Source organism: Orycteropus afer, unplaced genomic scaffold (assembly GCF_000298275.1).
Source record: "Orycteropus afer afer isolate SDZICR_OR568_19922 unplaced genomic scaffold, OryAfe1.0 scaffold00078, whole genome shotgun sequence".
NCBI lineage: Eukaryota > Metazoa > Chordata > Mammalia > Tubulidentata > Orycteropodidae > Orycteropus > Orycteropus afer.
Window position 1 is genome coordinate 5,255,258 of NW_006921665.1, and position 18,115 is coordinate 5,273,372.

General features: G+C 37.7%; 1 protein-coding gene across 1 annotated transcript in view; it reads left to right on the forward strand.

Moving 5' to 3' along the window:
* The window catches only part of GART (phosphoribosylglycinamide formyltransferase, phosphoribosylglycinamide synthetase, phosphoribosylaminoimidazole synthetase), a 43,344-nt gene that overhangs the window by 12,849 nt on the left and 12,380 nt on the right, over positions 1–18,115 (forward strand). The window contains exons 10-15 of the mRNA XM_007941273.2: positions 2,481–2,712; positions 4,436–4,530; positions 4,902–5,011; positions 5,608–5,806; positions 7,156–7,407; positions 7,631–7,783. Coding sequence (XP_007939464.1) covers positions 2,481–2,712; positions 4,436–4,530; positions 4,902–5,011; positions 5,608–5,806; positions 7,156–7,407; positions 7,631–7,783 — 1,041 coding nt within the window. The remainder of the gene's footprint in view (positions 1–2,480; positions 2,713–4,435; positions 4,531–4,901; positions 5,012–5,607; positions 5,807–7,155; positions 7,408–7,630; positions 7,784–18,115) is intronic.

Sequence of the window (18,115 nt, forward strand, 5' to 3'; positions counted from 1 at the left end):
TCTCTTAGTTTGCAGCCAAGTGCTTAAACTGTTGAACAACCAAGGCTTTTCAAAAGTATAGTCTTCTCTTTACAGAAAATAAAGAATCTTGTTAAATGATATTTTAAAATGCCAGTTCAATTCCAGTTTCCAAAGCAGACTTTTATGACCCTTGACCAGGCTATAGTTTGACATTCTCAGTACCCAGCAAACACTTTATTTACTATCTAACCCAGCCATCAAGTCCGTTATCCTTTCAACATGTGGAAACTGGACAGTTAAAAAAGTGAACAAAGGAAAAAAGATAAAGCTAGTATCTCATATTAGTGAAATGTGAGGTTGAGACAAGTGTAACAGCCATTACCAGCTTAACAAACCTTTTTGAATTTTTTTTAAGAAAATTATCAAAAACATCATGCTACCAAATATGGTATAGAAAATGGGAGAAAAAAACTAATGATACAAAGAAAATTTTTTGTTTTTTATTTTAATTACAAGAGGCACTATCTACTCTGATCATTTAAAAATCTGGAAATACAAAATTTTACCTGAGAGCTTAAAAATAATTTTTAAAAAAATAAAGCCAGGGATTTTTAAACTGAGCCTCAAACTTAAATTTGTCTTACAATTTTACAGTTGACATATTAAGGATTATTTAAGAATGTTTTATGAATGATATTTCAATAAAATGTATTTTAAAAATAACCAAAAAAAAGTTTTATAGTACACTGACCCTGTTATTAAAAAAAAAGAAAGCAGCTTTACTTGGTGGTAGTGGTTTTTAGGTGCCATGGAGTCAGCTCCAACCATATGTACAACAGAAGGAAACATTGCCCACTTTGGCACAATCCTCACTATCTTTGCTGTATTTGAGCCTATTGCCGCAGCCACTGTTTATCAATCCATCTTGATGATCATCCTCTTTTTATTTGACCCTCTACCATGTACGATATCCTTCTCCAAGGACTGGTACCTTCTGACAGCGTGACCAAAGTATGTGAGACAAAGTCTAGCTATTCTTTCCTTTAAGTAGCATTCTGGCTTCTTAGGAAACCAGGACAGATTTGGTTATTGTTCAGGCAGTCAAGGTATTTTTAGTGTTCTTCTCCAGCACCACAATTAAAATGTATCAGTTCTTCTTTGATCTTCCATATCCATTGTCCAGCTTTCATATACATATGAGGTTATTAAAAAATAATAGGTCAAGTACACCTTAGTCTTCAAAGTGACCTCTTTTCTTTTTAACACTTTAAAGATCTTTTGCAGCAGGTTTGCTCAGTGCAGTACAACATCTGATTTCTTGACTGCTGCTTCCATGGGTGTTGATTGTGGATCCAAATAAAATTAAATCCGTGACAACTTCAATTTTTTCTTCATTCATAGTGATGTTGCTTATTGGTCCAATTGTGACAATTTTTGTTTTCTTGATATTGAGGTGTAATCCACACTGAAAGCTGTATGTAGTCTTTGATCATCATCAGTAAGTTCTTCAAGTCGTCTTCACTTTCAACAAACAAGCTTTTGTCATCTGCATATCACAGTTTGTTAATGAGTCATCTTCTAATCCTGATGTGGAATATCTTATTCATATAGTCCAGCTTTTTGGATTATTTGCTCAGCATTACAGATTGAATAAGTGCAGTGTAGGAATACATCCCTGATGCACACCTTTCCTGATTTTAAAATGCATATCCTTTTGCTCTGATCAAAGGACTGCCTCTTGGTCTGTGTACAGATTCCTCATGAGCATGATTAAGTGTTCTGAGATTCCCATTCTTCAGAATATTATCCCCAATTTGTTATGATCCACATAGTCAAATGCATTTAAATAGTCAAAAGAATCACAGGTAAATGTTTTTCTGGCATTCTTTCAGCCAAAGAATTTTTTACTTTATTCAAGTATTCTTTACCAGAATAGCTACGATTAACAAAAAAAAAAAAAAAAAGAATAATTCTCTTACTCTTAAGTGAAAAGTAGATGTCCTCAAATGCTTTATACCTATATATAGAAAGTTTTTTTTTTTAAGTTTTAGGTTTTTAGGAAAAAATAACTGTTTTCAAATCTTGACCTTTCTAGACCTTAATTTCTTCATTTTAGTCCCTCACGCAAACAATGTTTATTTATGAGATTTGTGATAACCCATATTTGTAGGAACGTGGTTATCCTCCTAAAGCTGTATAGAGGAAAAAGGATCTATTTTATTTGCTAATGATTACATTAATTCCATGAGCTCTGGTGCTAAGTTGTTAAACATTTGGCTGCTGACAGATCAGTAATTTGATCCGACCAGCTACACCCTATGGATCCGTTTGCTCTGTCCTGTGGGTCTCTATGCAGTGGACTTGATTTTAGTTTTATGTTAATTCCTGCCTGGTAAGATTCTTTTAAGGATGGGTTTAAATCAAATAAAGGATTAAAAAAGGAACTTGTGAAAATGGAAAATCACTTTGCAAGTATAAAATACGATTTTGGGTAATAGGTCAAATGTGCTCTCTTACAGGGTTTCCTGAAGCTCAAGCATTAGGACTGGAGGTATTCCAAGCAGGCACTGCTCTGAAAGATGGCAAAGTGGTGACTAATGGGGGTAGAGTCCTTACAGTAACAGCCGTACGGGAAAATCTTCTGTTAGCACTTGAACAAGCCAAGAAGGGACTGGCTGCTATAAACTTTGAGGGAGCCATTTATAGGAAAGATATTGGCTATCGTGCCATAGCCTTCCTTCAGCAGCCCAGGTAAAATTCTAGCACAGTTTAAGAGCTGGACTAAATGGCCATGTATAAAATTCCATTGCCCCTATACTACCATATTCTGTATTCTTTCCTCTCTACAATTGATGTAATCTTCAGGTTGTATTTAGTTTGAACTACAACTGGTCATAGTGTTCAATGAAATGGAAAGTTTTATGGTGGCTCCTTATGTGTGAAAGTTTAGTTATTAAAGATTTTTATTCTTCCAGTTTTCATGTACTTGAATATTGATATATTTAAGTTACATTGATTCATTTATCGGTATGTACAGTTATTGCCTTGGAAAAAAATCAATAAACTGTCAAGTACAAATATGAGTGTTTGATTTTTTTTTTTAAGTATGTATACTTAATAAGGATCTCTGGTGGTACAGTGCCTGAGGCATTTGACGGCTAAACAAAAGGTTGATGGTTCAAATGCATCAGCTGCTCTGCAGAAGAAAGATGAGGCAGTCTACTTCGATAAAGATTTACCACGTTGGAACCCAGTAGGGTTCACTTTGAGTCAGAATCACTTAATAGCAATGGGTTTTGGTTTCTGTATCCTTAATAGTGTTCATTAAGTAAATTGATGGGTAATGAACATCGTATTAGGGAGAAATGAGACATTTCCAGTGACTTAATTCAAGCTATACTGTTACTGAGTGGCAAAATATTTAAGTTTAAGCCCTAGAATAATTTTAGAATCAAGAACATAAAAATCGTTATAAAAATTTACTTTTCATGTTAAAATGACTAGATTCCACTGAAATGACCTGTTTTAAGAGAATGCAATCATAATTGTAGTCTTTAAGGTAAACTTAGAGATGAAGAAAGTAAAAAGGCATAAATGGCAGTTATTACCAGTAGGTTATTGCCAGTTTCCTATCTAAAAGTGCCCCTGGGCTACTAACTTTCTCAAAGTTAACTGCCTAAGCTCTCAATTCCAGTTGTACCCTGGTAGCTTTTTCCTAATAAAACGTCAAATATTTATTAATTTACCACTTCATCCAAATCAGCCTAAATTGTTATTTTGTAAGACCAGATTATTGAATTCACAGTGCTGTTGAACTTAATCCCTGAATGTTCCATTGCAGTGTGATGACCCTGAGTATCAGTAGCTGCTTATCTTGTTTTCATCACCTATAAGGAAACCCAGAATTATCATCATTATAATAAGAGCTCAGTTTGAGTGTTTAGAAATTTATTTGTAGAGTTCTCATAATCCTAATATTGCATTGATTATGGTACTATTTCCCATATAAAAATTGAGCGGATAGACACCTGTGAGAAGTGCTTTTGGAAGAAATAGTTAAGTTAGAACAGTGGTTTTCAATGGAGATAATAACATTAGAATCAACTGGAAAGAATTTTTCAACAGATTTCAGATCCCAGAACCTACCCTTAGGCCAATTAAATCAGAATCTTTACTTAGGTTTTTAGACCAGTTAAATCAGAATCTTTTTTTTTCTTTTGGTTTTTTTATTGTGATTTTTGGGTGAAATTTTCTACACAGCAGCTCATACACACTTGGTCTCTTGACATTGACTACAATTCACAATGCAATAGCTCCCTATTTCCTCCCCATAGTTAAGGATTTTAATTTTTGAACACCTAATTAATTTGAAAAACACTTAGGATTTCTGATTAACTAATTTTTTTAAATTAATTTTCCCTGACATTTATGTAATAATGTTTTTCTTTTGTTTTTTGTTTCTTTCATTCTTCAGGGGTCTGACTTACAAGGAAACTGGGGTAGATATTGCAGCTGGAAATATGCTGGTCAAGAAAATTAAGCCTTTAGCAAGAGCCACTTCCAGACCAGGTAAACCAGATCCTGACTTTCCTAATTCATGAAATTTGACAGTGAATTAACTTAGGCTTTATATTTAATTGAAGGAAATGTTCCAAATTAATGCCAAATGACTATGATATCTTACCTTAGTAAGGCAAATCCTAGTCTTCCTTTCTTGTCTGTAGTATTAAGAGAAGCATTTCTTTTCTATCATGTTAAATTCAAAAGGATATATATGTCCCTTTCATATTTCGATACTTTCTTGATCATTTAAGTACATGGTATTTTCTTAGCCATTCTTAGGAAAGGCATCTTTTGTTGTAGCCATTTTTATGAACTATTATATTGTTGTTTAACTCATCTGCTAAAATGTATTAAGTAATTAATTTCCTCATCAACAGGCTGTGAAGTTGATCTTGGAGGTTTTGCTGGTCTTTTTGATTTGAAAGCAGCTGGTTTCAAAGATCCTCTTCTGGCCTCTGGAACAGATGGTGTTGGGACTAAACTGAAGGTAATCAAACACCTTTGTGAAAGATACGAGAGAACTTCCTGTATATCATATACATGTTTTTCCCCTTTTGACAGATAATAATGAGCTAAAAAGAGCCATACCAAATAACTCTATAATATGGCTAGAATGTGTGTACATTTCTGATATTACAGTATTGAGGCTACGTTGGAATGGTATTTTAAGGGATAAAAAGATATGCTTCTGGAGCCAAGTAAAGTACTGGTATTTAGTGGTCTTTTAGAACTTCCTGGATAGCCCAAACAGTTAAGCACTTGGCCATTAACTGAAGGGTTGGCTATTTGAACCTATCCAGAGTACCTTGGAAGAAAGGCCTGATGATCTGATTCTGAAACATCGCAGCCATGAAGACTTGTTGGAGTACACTTCTACCGTGCAATATATGGGGTCACCATGAGTCATAATGCATTTACAACTGGTTTTGTTTTTCATGTTCATTTGTCTTTATGTATTAAAGCTGCTAGCCAAAAGTCAGTAGGGTTTGTTACAATGGTGACTGTTAGCCTCCTATTAAAAAAATGGGCATGATACGATTTGTAGCTTATTCTATTATGTGGCTGTTTATATTTTTTATATAGATTGCTCAGCTGTGCAATAAGCATGATACCATTGGTCAAGATTTGGTTGCAATGTGTGTAAATGATATTCTGGCACAAGGAGCAGAGCCCCTCTTCTTCCTTGACTATTTTGCCTGTGGAAAACTCGACCTCAATACAACGGAAGCTGTTGTTGCTGGTATCGCCAAAGCTTGTGGAAAAGCTGGATGTGCTCTCCTTGGTATTATCATCCATTTTAATCACATAGCCTTTTTTTCATGTATTTTAGCATAGACATAATTAGTACCAACATAACTAGCAGCAGAGACTATACATCACAAGATGAGGCAGGTAAAATATAAGTGATATTATCTGAAGAAAACTTAAACTCTGGTGCACTCAAACCCACGAATGTGACTCTCAGATCTATACCTCTAAGCTGTCAGGCAGCCTTATCTTTTCTCTAATCTTTGGCCTTCTTTCCCATCACCATCTTTCTTGGCAGATCCCTCAACAGCCAAGCCTAAGGACTGTTTACTCGCTTGCAGCAAAGGCATGTTTTCCCAAAGAAGTGACATTAAGAATAAATTGTACTCAAGCTTTATAGAGAAATATTGCTTTAATACATAAGACGGTTTTGAATGAAATGAATGTGTTGGTTATCCAAGGAACTGAACTACCCCCTTTTTTTTTTGGTTTGAAAATATATATACCAATTCAACAATTTGAACATAGCAGTGTCAATCCAGTGACATTGATTACATTCTTAACATTGTGCAGCCATTCTCACCTTCCTTTTCAGAGTTGTTCTTCCCAATTAACAAAAAGTTAAAAAAAAAAACTCATTGCTGTCTAGTGGATTCCATCTCATGGGGACCCCCATTGGGTTTCCAAGGCTATAAATCTTTAGAGAAGTAGATTGCCCCATCTTCCTTCCATGGAACGGCTGGTGGGTTTGAACCACTGACCTGATTAGCACCCAAGTGTCTTATCTGCTACGCCACCAGAGCTCCTTAAACAAAAACTCACAATCCCTTAAATATCCTATCTAATCTTTCAAGTTCGTATTATCAATTTGATCCCATATAGGTGGGAACACTTATTTTATATTACCATTTCTGTGGACAGGTCTGTCCCAGAGCCATAAATTGCCTTCTCAGCCATCTTTAGAACATTTTCTATTTTGGAGTCTGCCTACCTATACCCATATCTTTAGATCATTTTTCTATGCCTATGCTATCATCTGGAAATGGGTATGATTGTAAAGATCAAATATGTATGAAAGCATTTCTAAAATTAAATTTACTATACAAATGGTGTTATGTTCAACTGAGCATTTCTCCCATTGAATAATGAGGATTGGCAGCTATATATATACTTGGAGACATTTCACCTTAATCTCAACCTTTGTGGAAATTCCTCTGAAATTAAGCTGTTAGGCAGGTGATAGTCAATTTTATTGGATGTTTTAAGAATATAGCCACATGTTGGACTGTTCATGTTAAGAGTAGCTGATGTCACTATTTCCTAGGCAGATTTATAAATACTTATAAACATAATTTCTCTGTTCTTGTCTGATCCATTTAACAGGAGGTGAAACAGCTGAAATGCCTGACATGTATCCTCCTGGAGAGTATGACCTGGCCGGTTTTGCCGTCGGTGCCATGGAGAGGGATCAGAAACTTCCTCACGTAGACAGAATCATGGAAGGGGATATGGTTATTGGCATAGCTTCATCTGGTCTCCACAGCAATGGATTTAGCCTTGTAAGGAAAATTGTAGAAAAATCTTCCCTCCAATACTCCTCTCCAGCACCTTATGGTTGTGGTGACCAGACTTTAGGTAAACATACATTTAAACTCTGCTGCTTGAACACGTCTAAGCAATAACTTGGTGGGGTTAGTCTCTGGTTATTTAAAGCTAGAATGGAATAAATTATCCTAATTTTGCTGCTTATTATAGAACTAGTGTTTCTGTGGAAGAATGTCTCCACTTCAAAATTGTTTTATATGCTTTTGTCTTATCTTTGCAGGCTAACTTTCTGTCTCATCTCTCCCATGAACAGGGCAATTACTTCTAACCCCAACCAGAATTTACAGCCAGACACTGTTACCTGTCCTACGTTCAGGACATGTCAAGGCCTTTGCCCATATTACTGGAGGAGGATTGCTAGAAAACATTCCCAGAGTCCTGCCTCATAAATTTGGAGTGGATTTAGGTAAGTTCTCTAGAACAGACTTTTGTTCAGAAAACTGTTGGGGGGAAAAATGCATTGTGGGTGAGAACTCTTTGGGTGGTTAATGCACATAGCTTATATCTAGAAAATTCTTAATGGTTGGAATTTGTTGTAGGGGATAGAGCTATCCTTTTTCTAACTTTTTTAATCTCAGTAATCTTTTTTTTTTTTTTTTTCTTGTGGTTTGGGCAAAAGTTTAAAGAGCAAATTCATTTCCCATACAGCAGTTCTTACACATTTAGTTTCATGACATTGACTGCAATCCCCACAGTGTAACTGCTCTCTTCCCACTTCCTCTGTGTTCTTATTCCTGTGTTCTTCTTTCCTGTACCCTCTGAGCTATCTCCCTGTGCAAGTACTGCCCTGTCCTTCTGTTCTCCCATGATTGATCATTCTAAGGAGAACCTGGTGTAAATGTTCACCCTATATGCCTGTTTATTCTCTGGCTGGAAGACATAGGAGTGAGTTCAATTCCAGACCTGAAGGGTAACTAGGGACTGTAGCCGTAAGGGTCTCACCAGGCTCTATCAGACCAGTAAACCTGGTCTTTATGATTATCAGTTTTATTCCACATTGTTCTTCCACGCTATCCAGGATCTCCTGGACTGATCCCTTTCCGAGTGGTTGACAGCAGTAGCCAGGCACCATCTAATTTTTCCAGTCTCATGGTCATATAGGCTGAGGTTTGATTGGTCCACTAGTCTCTTGGACTGATTGTTTCCATGTGTCTTTGGTCTTCATTCTTCTTTCTCTGGAAGAGAAAAGACCCCTGTTGCATCTTAGATGGCTGCTTGCAAGCTTTTATGACCCCAGTCTCTACTCACCAAAGGATGTAGGATGTAGAACAGTGTTATATGTACTATGTCATATCAGTTGAGCTTGATGTCCCCCACAACCATGGTCCCAAATCCACAGGTCTAACTATTTTTTTGCTTTATTATCCATATTTATAAGGCATAAAAACCTTTCATGTAATTGATTTCCTTGCAGATGAAGTACTATATGCACATCCTTCAGAGGGATTTGAAACTCTGTCATGATGGAACCCTATGTGCCATTTGGAGAAATGGTAGCTAATAAATAGTCTATGTAGGGAGGTAAAGAGTACCTGAGCCGAGGCAAGAGAAGCCCTGATGGCGCTGTGGTTAAAGCATTTGGCTGCTAGCCAAAAGCTGAACAGTTTGAACACACCAGCCACTCCATGGGAAAAAAATGAGTCAGTCTAATTCCATAAAGATTAACAGCCTTGGAAGCCTTATCAGACAATTCTACTCTGTCCTGTAGGATAGCTGTGAGTCACAATTGACTCAGTAGCAGTAGATTTTTTGAGCCATGGTATAGAGAATAGATATATTTGGGAATCATTGCATGCTTAGACATGAGTGACAAGGAAAGATACCCAAGTATCTGGTTAAGCAAGTGAGTAGGTGGTAATATCCATAACACAGGAGAAGAGTAGGCTTAGAGCAGTAAGTGAGAATACAGTTTTTTTTTTAAAATCTTCAGTTCTTTATTCCAAGGTGTCTATAACCAAAAATTGAGATCAAGCTAAAGATAACTTAGAATGTCATATACACGTAGTAACAGTTATACCCAAGAGAGCAGAGGGGACTAAAACATTATTCTTTGGTAGTCTATCAACATTAAGGGTTAATGAAAGGTAGAACTACTGAAAAGAACAGTCAGCAGGGGGTAAACCATGCAAAGTACCATCATTAAGTCTTAGGGAGGATTTCAAGGTGACACAGGTCAGCATTGTTAGGTGCAAAATAAATATAAAGATTAGGACCAGAAAGAGACCAGTGTATTTCTCTTACCTCAGAAAGCAGTCTGGTTAGAAGTAGATCCCACCCACTGCATTACTGTGGAGAACACATCTAACAGACATGTAGAGAGGGTGAGTATAGAGGGTCCTATTTTAAGAAACTTAGTGGTGAAAAGGAAAAGGGAATTGTGATTTAAGCACATGGCAAAACTAAGGGACAGAGCTTCCGCCACCAGTTTTTATGGGACAGAGAGACAAAGCCTGAGGAATTCTTTACCTATCACAATCAACCTGTTGGCTTAAAAAAGTAGAAACTGAGGAAATTGAGATAAAATAACTTGTCTCCCTAAGATAGTAAGAGCTCAGTGAACAGAGCAGACCTGGAGTGGGGCATAAAGACAGGTGTCATGAATAGAGCAATCAGTGTCAGAAACAAGAATGAGACAACAGCACTGGTCACAGTGCAAGATGAAGGTGTTTATGTGTGTTTTCTTCCAAAGAGTATCTTTGAGGAAGGAACAGAAACAAAAATGGATTGATTGGATTGATCCGCTTGGGTTGTATAGATGTAAGGGTCAGTCACAGGGAGAGAAGCAATTATGGGTGAGGTAGGTAGATTTAAATGGCATAACCTTAGAGTCATAGAGTATATGAAGCTAGGAAAGTAAGAAATAGGTTATGTAGAGTGAGGAACAAGCAAGGTAAGCTAGGAGAGTGGGCAGATGAGATCTCAGCCTAGCTGGGAGAGCAGAAGAGACACGCTGCACTGAATGGGAGTCCTTTCTAGATCTGTGGAATGAGCATAGTAAAGTGGTAAAGGACACATACCAAAAACCAAACCAAACTCATAGTCGTCAAGTCTGCTCCAACTCATAGCGACCCCTCCTCGGGTTTCCTAGGTAATATCTCTACGGATACCTTATGAATAGCAGAGAAACATAGTCTGATACATTACTGGGCAACTTTATGAATAGCCCAGAAACACTGTCCAATACAGTGCAGGAAGACGAGCCCCTTAGGTCGGAAGGCTCTCAAAATACAACTGGGAAAGAGCTGCCTCATCAGAGTAGAATTAACTTTAATGACGTGGATAAAAAAAAGCTTTTGAGACCTCTATTTGCTGACATGGTATGACTCAAATTGAGGGGAAACAATTGCAAACATCCATTAATAATCAGAACTTGAATGTCAAAGTATGAATCTAGGAAAATTGGAAGTTGTCAAAAATGAGACAGAATGCATAAAGATTGATACCATAGGCATTAAGATAGGACTGGTTTTGGCCATTTTGAATCAGACAATCCATATGATCTATTATGCTGGGAATGACAATTTGAAGATGAATGGCATGGCATTCATCATCACAAAGAAGTTTCAAGATCTGTCCTGAAGTACAATGCTGTCAGTAATAGGATAATATCCATACACCTACCAGGAAGACCAGTTAATACTACTATTATTCAAATTTACACACCAACCACCAAAGCCAAAAATTAGGAAATTGAAGATTTTTATCAACTTCTGCAGTCTGAAATTGACCGAACATGCAATCAAGATGTGTTAATTATCACTGGTGACTGGAATACAAAAGTTGGAAACAAAGAGAATCATCAGTAGTTGGAAAATTTGGCCTTGGTGACAGAAATAACACTGGAGATCACATGATAGAATTTTGCAAGACCAGTAACTTATTCATTGCAAATACCTTTTTTCAACAACACAAATGGCAGCTGGACACGTGGACTTCACCAGGTAGAATACACAGGAATCAAGATTGACTACATCTGTGGCAAGAGGCAATGGAAAAGCTCAGTAGCTTCAGCCAAAACCAGGCTAGGAGTTGATTGTGGAACAGACCATCAATTGTTCAGATGCAAGTTCAACTTGAAGTTGTAAACAATTAAAACAAGTCCACAAGAGCCAAATATGACCTTGAATATATCCCTTCTGAATTTAGAGACCATGTAAATAGTAGAGTTGATGCATTGAACACCAGTGACCAAAAACCAGAGAAATTGAGGGGTGAAATCAAGAACATCATCCATGAAGAGAGTAAGAGGTCATTAAAAAGACAAGAAAGGAAGAAAAGACCAAAATGGATGACAGAAAAGACTCTGAAACTTGCCCTTGAGTGGAGAGTACCTAAAGTCAGTGGAAGAAATGACAAGATAAAAGAGCTGAACAGAAGATTTCAAAGAGCAGCTCAAGCAGACAAAGCCAGTTACTCTAATGAAATGGGCAAAGACCTGGAGTTAGAGAACCAAAGGGGAAGAACCGCTCAGCAATTCCCAAACTGAAAGAACTGAGGAAAAAAGTTAAGCCTCGAGTTGCAATATTGAAAGATTCTATGGGCAAAATATTGAATGATACAGGAAGCATCAAAAGAAGATGGAAGGAATACACAGAGCCACTGGACCAAAAAGAACTGATCAGTCTTCATCCATTTCAGGAGGTAGCATATGTTCAAGAACCAGTGGTATTGAAGGAAGAAGTCAAAGCTGCATTCAAGGAATTAGCAAAGAACAAGGCTCCAGGAATAGATGGAATACCCATTGAGATACTTTTAAGAAACAGATGCCCCACTGGAGACACTCAGTTTTGCCAAGAGATTTGGAAGACAGCTTCCTGGTCAACTGACTGGAAGAGATCCATATCTGTCCCCATTCTAAAGAAAGGTGATCCCATAGAATGTGGAAATTATCAAACAATATCATTAATATCGCATGTAAGTAAAATCTTACTGAAGATAATTCAAAAACAGCTGCAACAGTATATTGATAGAGAATGTCAAGAAATGCAAGCTGGCTTCAGAAGAGGATGAGGAACGAAGGGATATCACTGCTGATGTCAGATGGATCTTGGCTGGAAGCAAAGAATACCAGAAGTTTACTTGTGTTTTATTGACTATGTAAGAGCATTTGATTTTGTGGATCATAAAAAATTGTGTATAGCATCGAGAAGAACTGAAATTCCAGAACACTTAATTGTACTCATGAGGAACCTGTACATAAACCAGGAGACTGTCGTTCAGACAGAACAAGGGGACGTTGCATGGTTTAAAATCAAGAAGGGAGTGCATCAGGGTTATATCCTTTCATATATACTTATTCAGAATACTTATTCAGTCTGTATGCTGAGCAAATAATCCAAGAAGCTGGACTGTATGAAGAAGAACATGGCATCAGGATTGGCAGAAGAATCATTAACAACCTGTGATACACTGATGACACAACGTTGCTTGCTGAAAGTAAGGATGACTGGAATATATCCCTCCTGAATTTAGAGATCATGTTAATCATAGATTTGATGCATTGAACACCAGTGACCAAAAACCAGAGGAATTGTGGGATGATATCAAGAACATCATCCATGAAGAAAGCAAGAGGTCATTAAAAAGAAAAGAAGAAAAGACCAAAAAGGATGACAGAAGAGACTCTGAAACTTGCCCTTGAGGGGATAATGAAGATTGAAGAATACAGTCTGCACTATGGATTACATCTCAATATAAAGAAAACAAAAATCCTCACAACTGGACCCATAAGCAGCATCACAATAAATGGAGAGAAGATTGAAGTTGTCAAAGACTTCACATTGCTTAGTTCTACAATTGACGCTTGGAGCCCTGGTAGCATAGTGCCTAAGGCACTTGACTGCTAACCAGAAGGCTGGAGGTTCAAACCCACCAGCTACTCCTCGGAAGGAAGGTTGGGCAATCTACTTCCATAGTGATACTGCCTCAGAAACCTAAGGAGGGGTCGCTATGAGTTGGGCCTGACTAGATGGTGCATAACAACAACAACAGTTGACACCAGTGCAAACAGCAGTCAAAAGAAAGTGCAACCAGAATACTCCTTGGAAGCGAGAATGGCCAGACTTCGTCTCACCTACTTTGGACATGTTAACAGAAGGGACCATTCCCTGGAGAAGGATGTCATTGCTAGGTAAGGTGGAGGGCTGACAAACAGTATCGTGCTGATGAGTGGAGGTAGGGCTAATTGTAGCATTGCCCAGCACCGTGGTGTAAGTACTCTGATTATAGCTAGTTGAAAAGGCTATGTTTAATGGCCATTACAAGCAGGATCTAGCACACCCCTGGTTGGAAATAACATAATGGTTACTTCATTAGGAAATTGAGAATTGATAAAGCTGTATTCCTAGAAGCTATTGTTTTTCTTTTGTTTTAATATTTTACTGAGCTTTTGGTGGAAGCTTACATAGCCAATTAGATTCTCATTTAATAATTTCTGCACTCTGTGGTTTAAAATTACAAAAGGTGTGCATCAGGGTTGTATCCTTTCACCACATTTACCCAATCTATATGCTGAGTGAATAATCTGAGAAGATGTGACTATATGAAGAAGAATGTAGCATCAGGATTGGAGGAAGACTTATTAACAACCTGTAATATGCAGGTATCACAGCCTTGCTTACTGAAAGATGCCTTGAAGGCACTTACTGATAAAGATCAAAAGCTGCAGCCCTCAGTATGGATTACGCCTCAGCATAAAAAACAGGCAAGTCATCACAACTGGACCAATAAGTTACATCATGATAAACAGAGAAAATATTGAAGTTGTCAAAGATTTCATTTTACTTGGATGCATAATCACCCGTGGGAGCAGCAGTCAGGAATTCAAACAACATATTGCAAATCTGCTGCAAAAGATCTCTTTGAAGTGTTAAAAGAACAAAGATGTCACTTTGAGGACTAAGGTGCACCTGAGCCAAGTCATGATGTTTTCGTTCACCTCATATGCATGTAAAAATTGGGCACTGATTAAGGAAGACCAAAGAAGAACTGAAGCATTTTAATTACGGTGTCGGTGAATAATATTGACCATGGACTGCCAGAAGAATGAACAAATCTGTCTTGGAAGAAGTATAGCCAGAATGATCCTTAGAAGCAAGGATATTGAGACTTGTGTCATGAACTTTGGACATGGTATCAGGAGGGATCAGTTCCTAGAGATGGAGGACATCATGCTTGAAAAACATGAAGGACATCATTCAGTGAAAAACAAGAAGATCTTCAATGAAATGGATGGCATAGTACTGTCCAGTGTTTCGTTCTGTAGTACCTAGGGTTGCTATGAGTTAGACACAACTTGACAGCACCTAAGAACAATAACAACAACACACATTATTCAGTAGCATTAACTACATTTTCTACTTTGCATCAACATTGTCATTTGTGTTCTGGTTGTTCTGTTTCCATTATTCTTGCTTCCCAGCCTTCCCTCCTCCCTCTACCTTCTCATATTTGCTTTAGGGTTGATCATTTGGTCTCCTAGACAATTGGTGTTTCTTATAAAAGGAGCCCAGTACTCACTGGTGATACTTTTTATTTTATGAGTTGGTCTCTTATTTAGTTGAAAGATGACCTCCAGAATCTAGTTTCAGTTCAAAGTTGAAAGAATATCTCAGGACAATAATGTCAGGGTTATATACATCTCTGCTGGTTCAATAAGTCTGTTTTTTTTTCTAAGATTTTCATTTTGTTCTACAATTTTTTCCAGCATCTATTGTAGCCCCAGTCAGAACTCAGTAGCGGTAGCCAGGCATATCATTGAGTTCTTCTAGTCTCTGAACAGGTGAGGCTGTGGTTTGTGTAGGTGATTGGTCCTATAGACTGATTTCTTCGAGTCTTTACTTTCCTTCTTTCTGTTTTGCTCCAGGTGAGTAGAGACCAAGAGTTGTATCAAGCCATTATGTTTTGAGCTATACAAATAGCTTATTTCAGTAAAAAGATAACTCATAACCCTTTGCATCAGCTTCTGAGATCCCTTTGATGATCCTACTATGATAAATTTAAGGAATTATTTTCAACATGAAAATTAAATCTTGTTGTTATGTGCTGTTGAGTTGGAACTGACTCATAGTGATCCCTCCTAGGGTTTCTGAGGCAGTATCACTACAGAAGTAGATAGCCCAACCTTCCTTCCGAGGAGTGGCTGGCTGGTGGGTTTGAACCTCCAGCCTTCTGGTTAGCAGTCACATGCCTTAGGCACTATGCTACCAGAGCTCCTTAAACCTTATTTTTCAGTTAGTATTTGTTCATTTTATATAAACTACACAAACTAGGATGTTAGGCTCTCAGTCTTTTCCCAAATAAATAATCTGTAAAACTTTTTGCTATAAAGGAGATAAGCGTTTTGTAATTTGCTACTTTTCCTGCCACTATGTCATCTACATCTACCTATCTTAGTAATACCATTTTTGATGAAGAATATGGCTGCATCACTATTTGTTTTGTGTTTGATTCCTGCTTTGGGCAATCGATAGCGTAGTGACCATCTGAGCTCAACTTTTAAGAATGAACATTTCCCAACTAGTAGAAAGGGAATAAAATCTGATTGTGGAGATTAATGGACATGTGGTGCTTATTAAAAATTCTTTGAACTCCAGAGCATTAAAAAACTGATTAACCTTCAGATATATCACATAAATCAGGAGAACTATAATTGTTACCAGAGCCACCAAGGGACGCTAACAACAAGCAGGATGGTGAAAAAGGAAGACCTTTATTTGTGCTAGCACAGACTCAGTGGATTGACAGAGGCCACTCAGGGCTTTTATAAGTTTTTATTTCCAGGGTATGTGGGGTATGGGGTGATTGGTTACTTTCTAAAAGACGCAAGCTGGCAAGTATACAGATGTGGAAGAGTGCGTGGCGGGAAGATGTGGGAAAGAGGAGGGGGAGTACCTGTTGGGGATTTCCACTCTCTAAGTTTCATTTTCTCAAAATTGGGTGTGTCCTGTCTTATAATCAGCATTATTATTTAATAAAAAATTAAGTTCACATTGGCTTCCTTGTCTTAGGAACATCATAAATAAATACTTAATTCAGTAATGTTTTTGTAAATCATGTCCTATAACTGCAGACTGAAAAAAAATCCAAATTCTTTTATTATTCAGAAATTTTATGTGTTTAAGCCTTTACCTTAAAAAATATATATAGGTCTTTATAATATTATTTTTGATAATAGAGGATATGTTTATATAATAAACAAAATAAGCCTAAATTTAAAAAAGGAGACATGTTGGTCTTAAAACTTTTTACATTAGTATGACCTTTCTTGAGCTCTAGGGGTGCAGTGCCTCTGGCATTTGACTGCTAACTAGGAGGTTGGCAGTTCACACCCACCAGCCACACCACAGAAGGAAGACAGGGTAATCTACTTCTGTAAAGATTCACCACCTCGGAAACCCAATGGGGATTGCTATGAGTTGGAATCGAGTCAGTGGAAGTAGGTTTTTTGGTTTGTCCCGTATGTGTGTGTGTGTATATATATATGCGTGTGTGTATACGTATGTATATGCGTTTCTTCTAAATCTGTATATAAACTGCCTAAGGCATTTGACTGGTAATCAGAAGGCTGGTGGTTCAAACCCACCAGTCACTCCTTGGAAGGAAGATCGGACAATCTACTTCCATAGATACCGCCTCAGAACCCAAGGAGGGGTTGCTGTGAATCGGAACCAACTTGATAGCAGTGGGTTTGGTGGGTTTTTTTTTTTTTTTTTTACTCTTACATCATGAGGACATTGGGCTATCAGCGGTAAAATTTTCACCTTTCATGCAGGAGATTCAGGTTCCATTCCCAACAAGTATACCTCCTTGGCAACCAGTCAGTGTCAGTGATGGCTTACTTGTTACTATGAAGCTGAACAGATTTCATCAAAGCTAAAGATAGACTGTAGATTATTTGCTTTCTAAAATCGGGTAATAAAAACCCTATGCTGTGTAAAATTTCACCCAAATCACAATAAAAAATTTTTTAAAATGTTATGAATCACACCGGGAGCTCTGGTAGCATAGTGCCTGAGGCACTTGACTGCTAACCAGAAGGCTGGAGGTTCAAACCCACCAGCCATTCCTCAGAAGGAAGATTGGGCAATGTACTTCCATAGTGATACCACCTTGGAAACCCAGGGAGGGGTCGCTATGAGTCGGGGGTCTGACTCGTTGACACATAACAACAAAAACAATAATGGATCACACCAGTTAGTCTATAACTGATCATGGGCATGACATAGGACCAAGCACAGCATTTTCCTTTCTTTCTTTCTGTGTTTTGTTTTTTTTTTTTTTTTTAAATGTGATTTGGGTGAAAGTTTACAAAGCAAATTAACTTGCCATATAGCAGTTTATACACATTTTGTTTCATGCAGCTCCCCATAATGTAACAGCTCTCTTCCCACTTCTTCCCTATAGTTACCTCTTCCCAGTGTCCTTTGCTATGCATTCCTATCCTCAGAGCTATCTCCCTGTGCAAACACTACCCTTCTGTTCTCCCATGATCAATCGTTCTAAGGAGTGTATGTGCCTGACATAAATGTTCACCCTATATTCCTGTCTGTTGTTTGGCTGGAAGCCACAGGAGTGACTTCAGTTCCAGACCTGAAGGGTAACTAGCGGCCATAGTCTTCGGATCTCACCAGACTATCAGACCAGTAAATATGGTCTTTTTTTTTTTTATGATTTTGAGGTTTGTTCCACATTATTCTCCCACTCTAACCAGGATCTCTCCTATACTGATCCCTTTCCA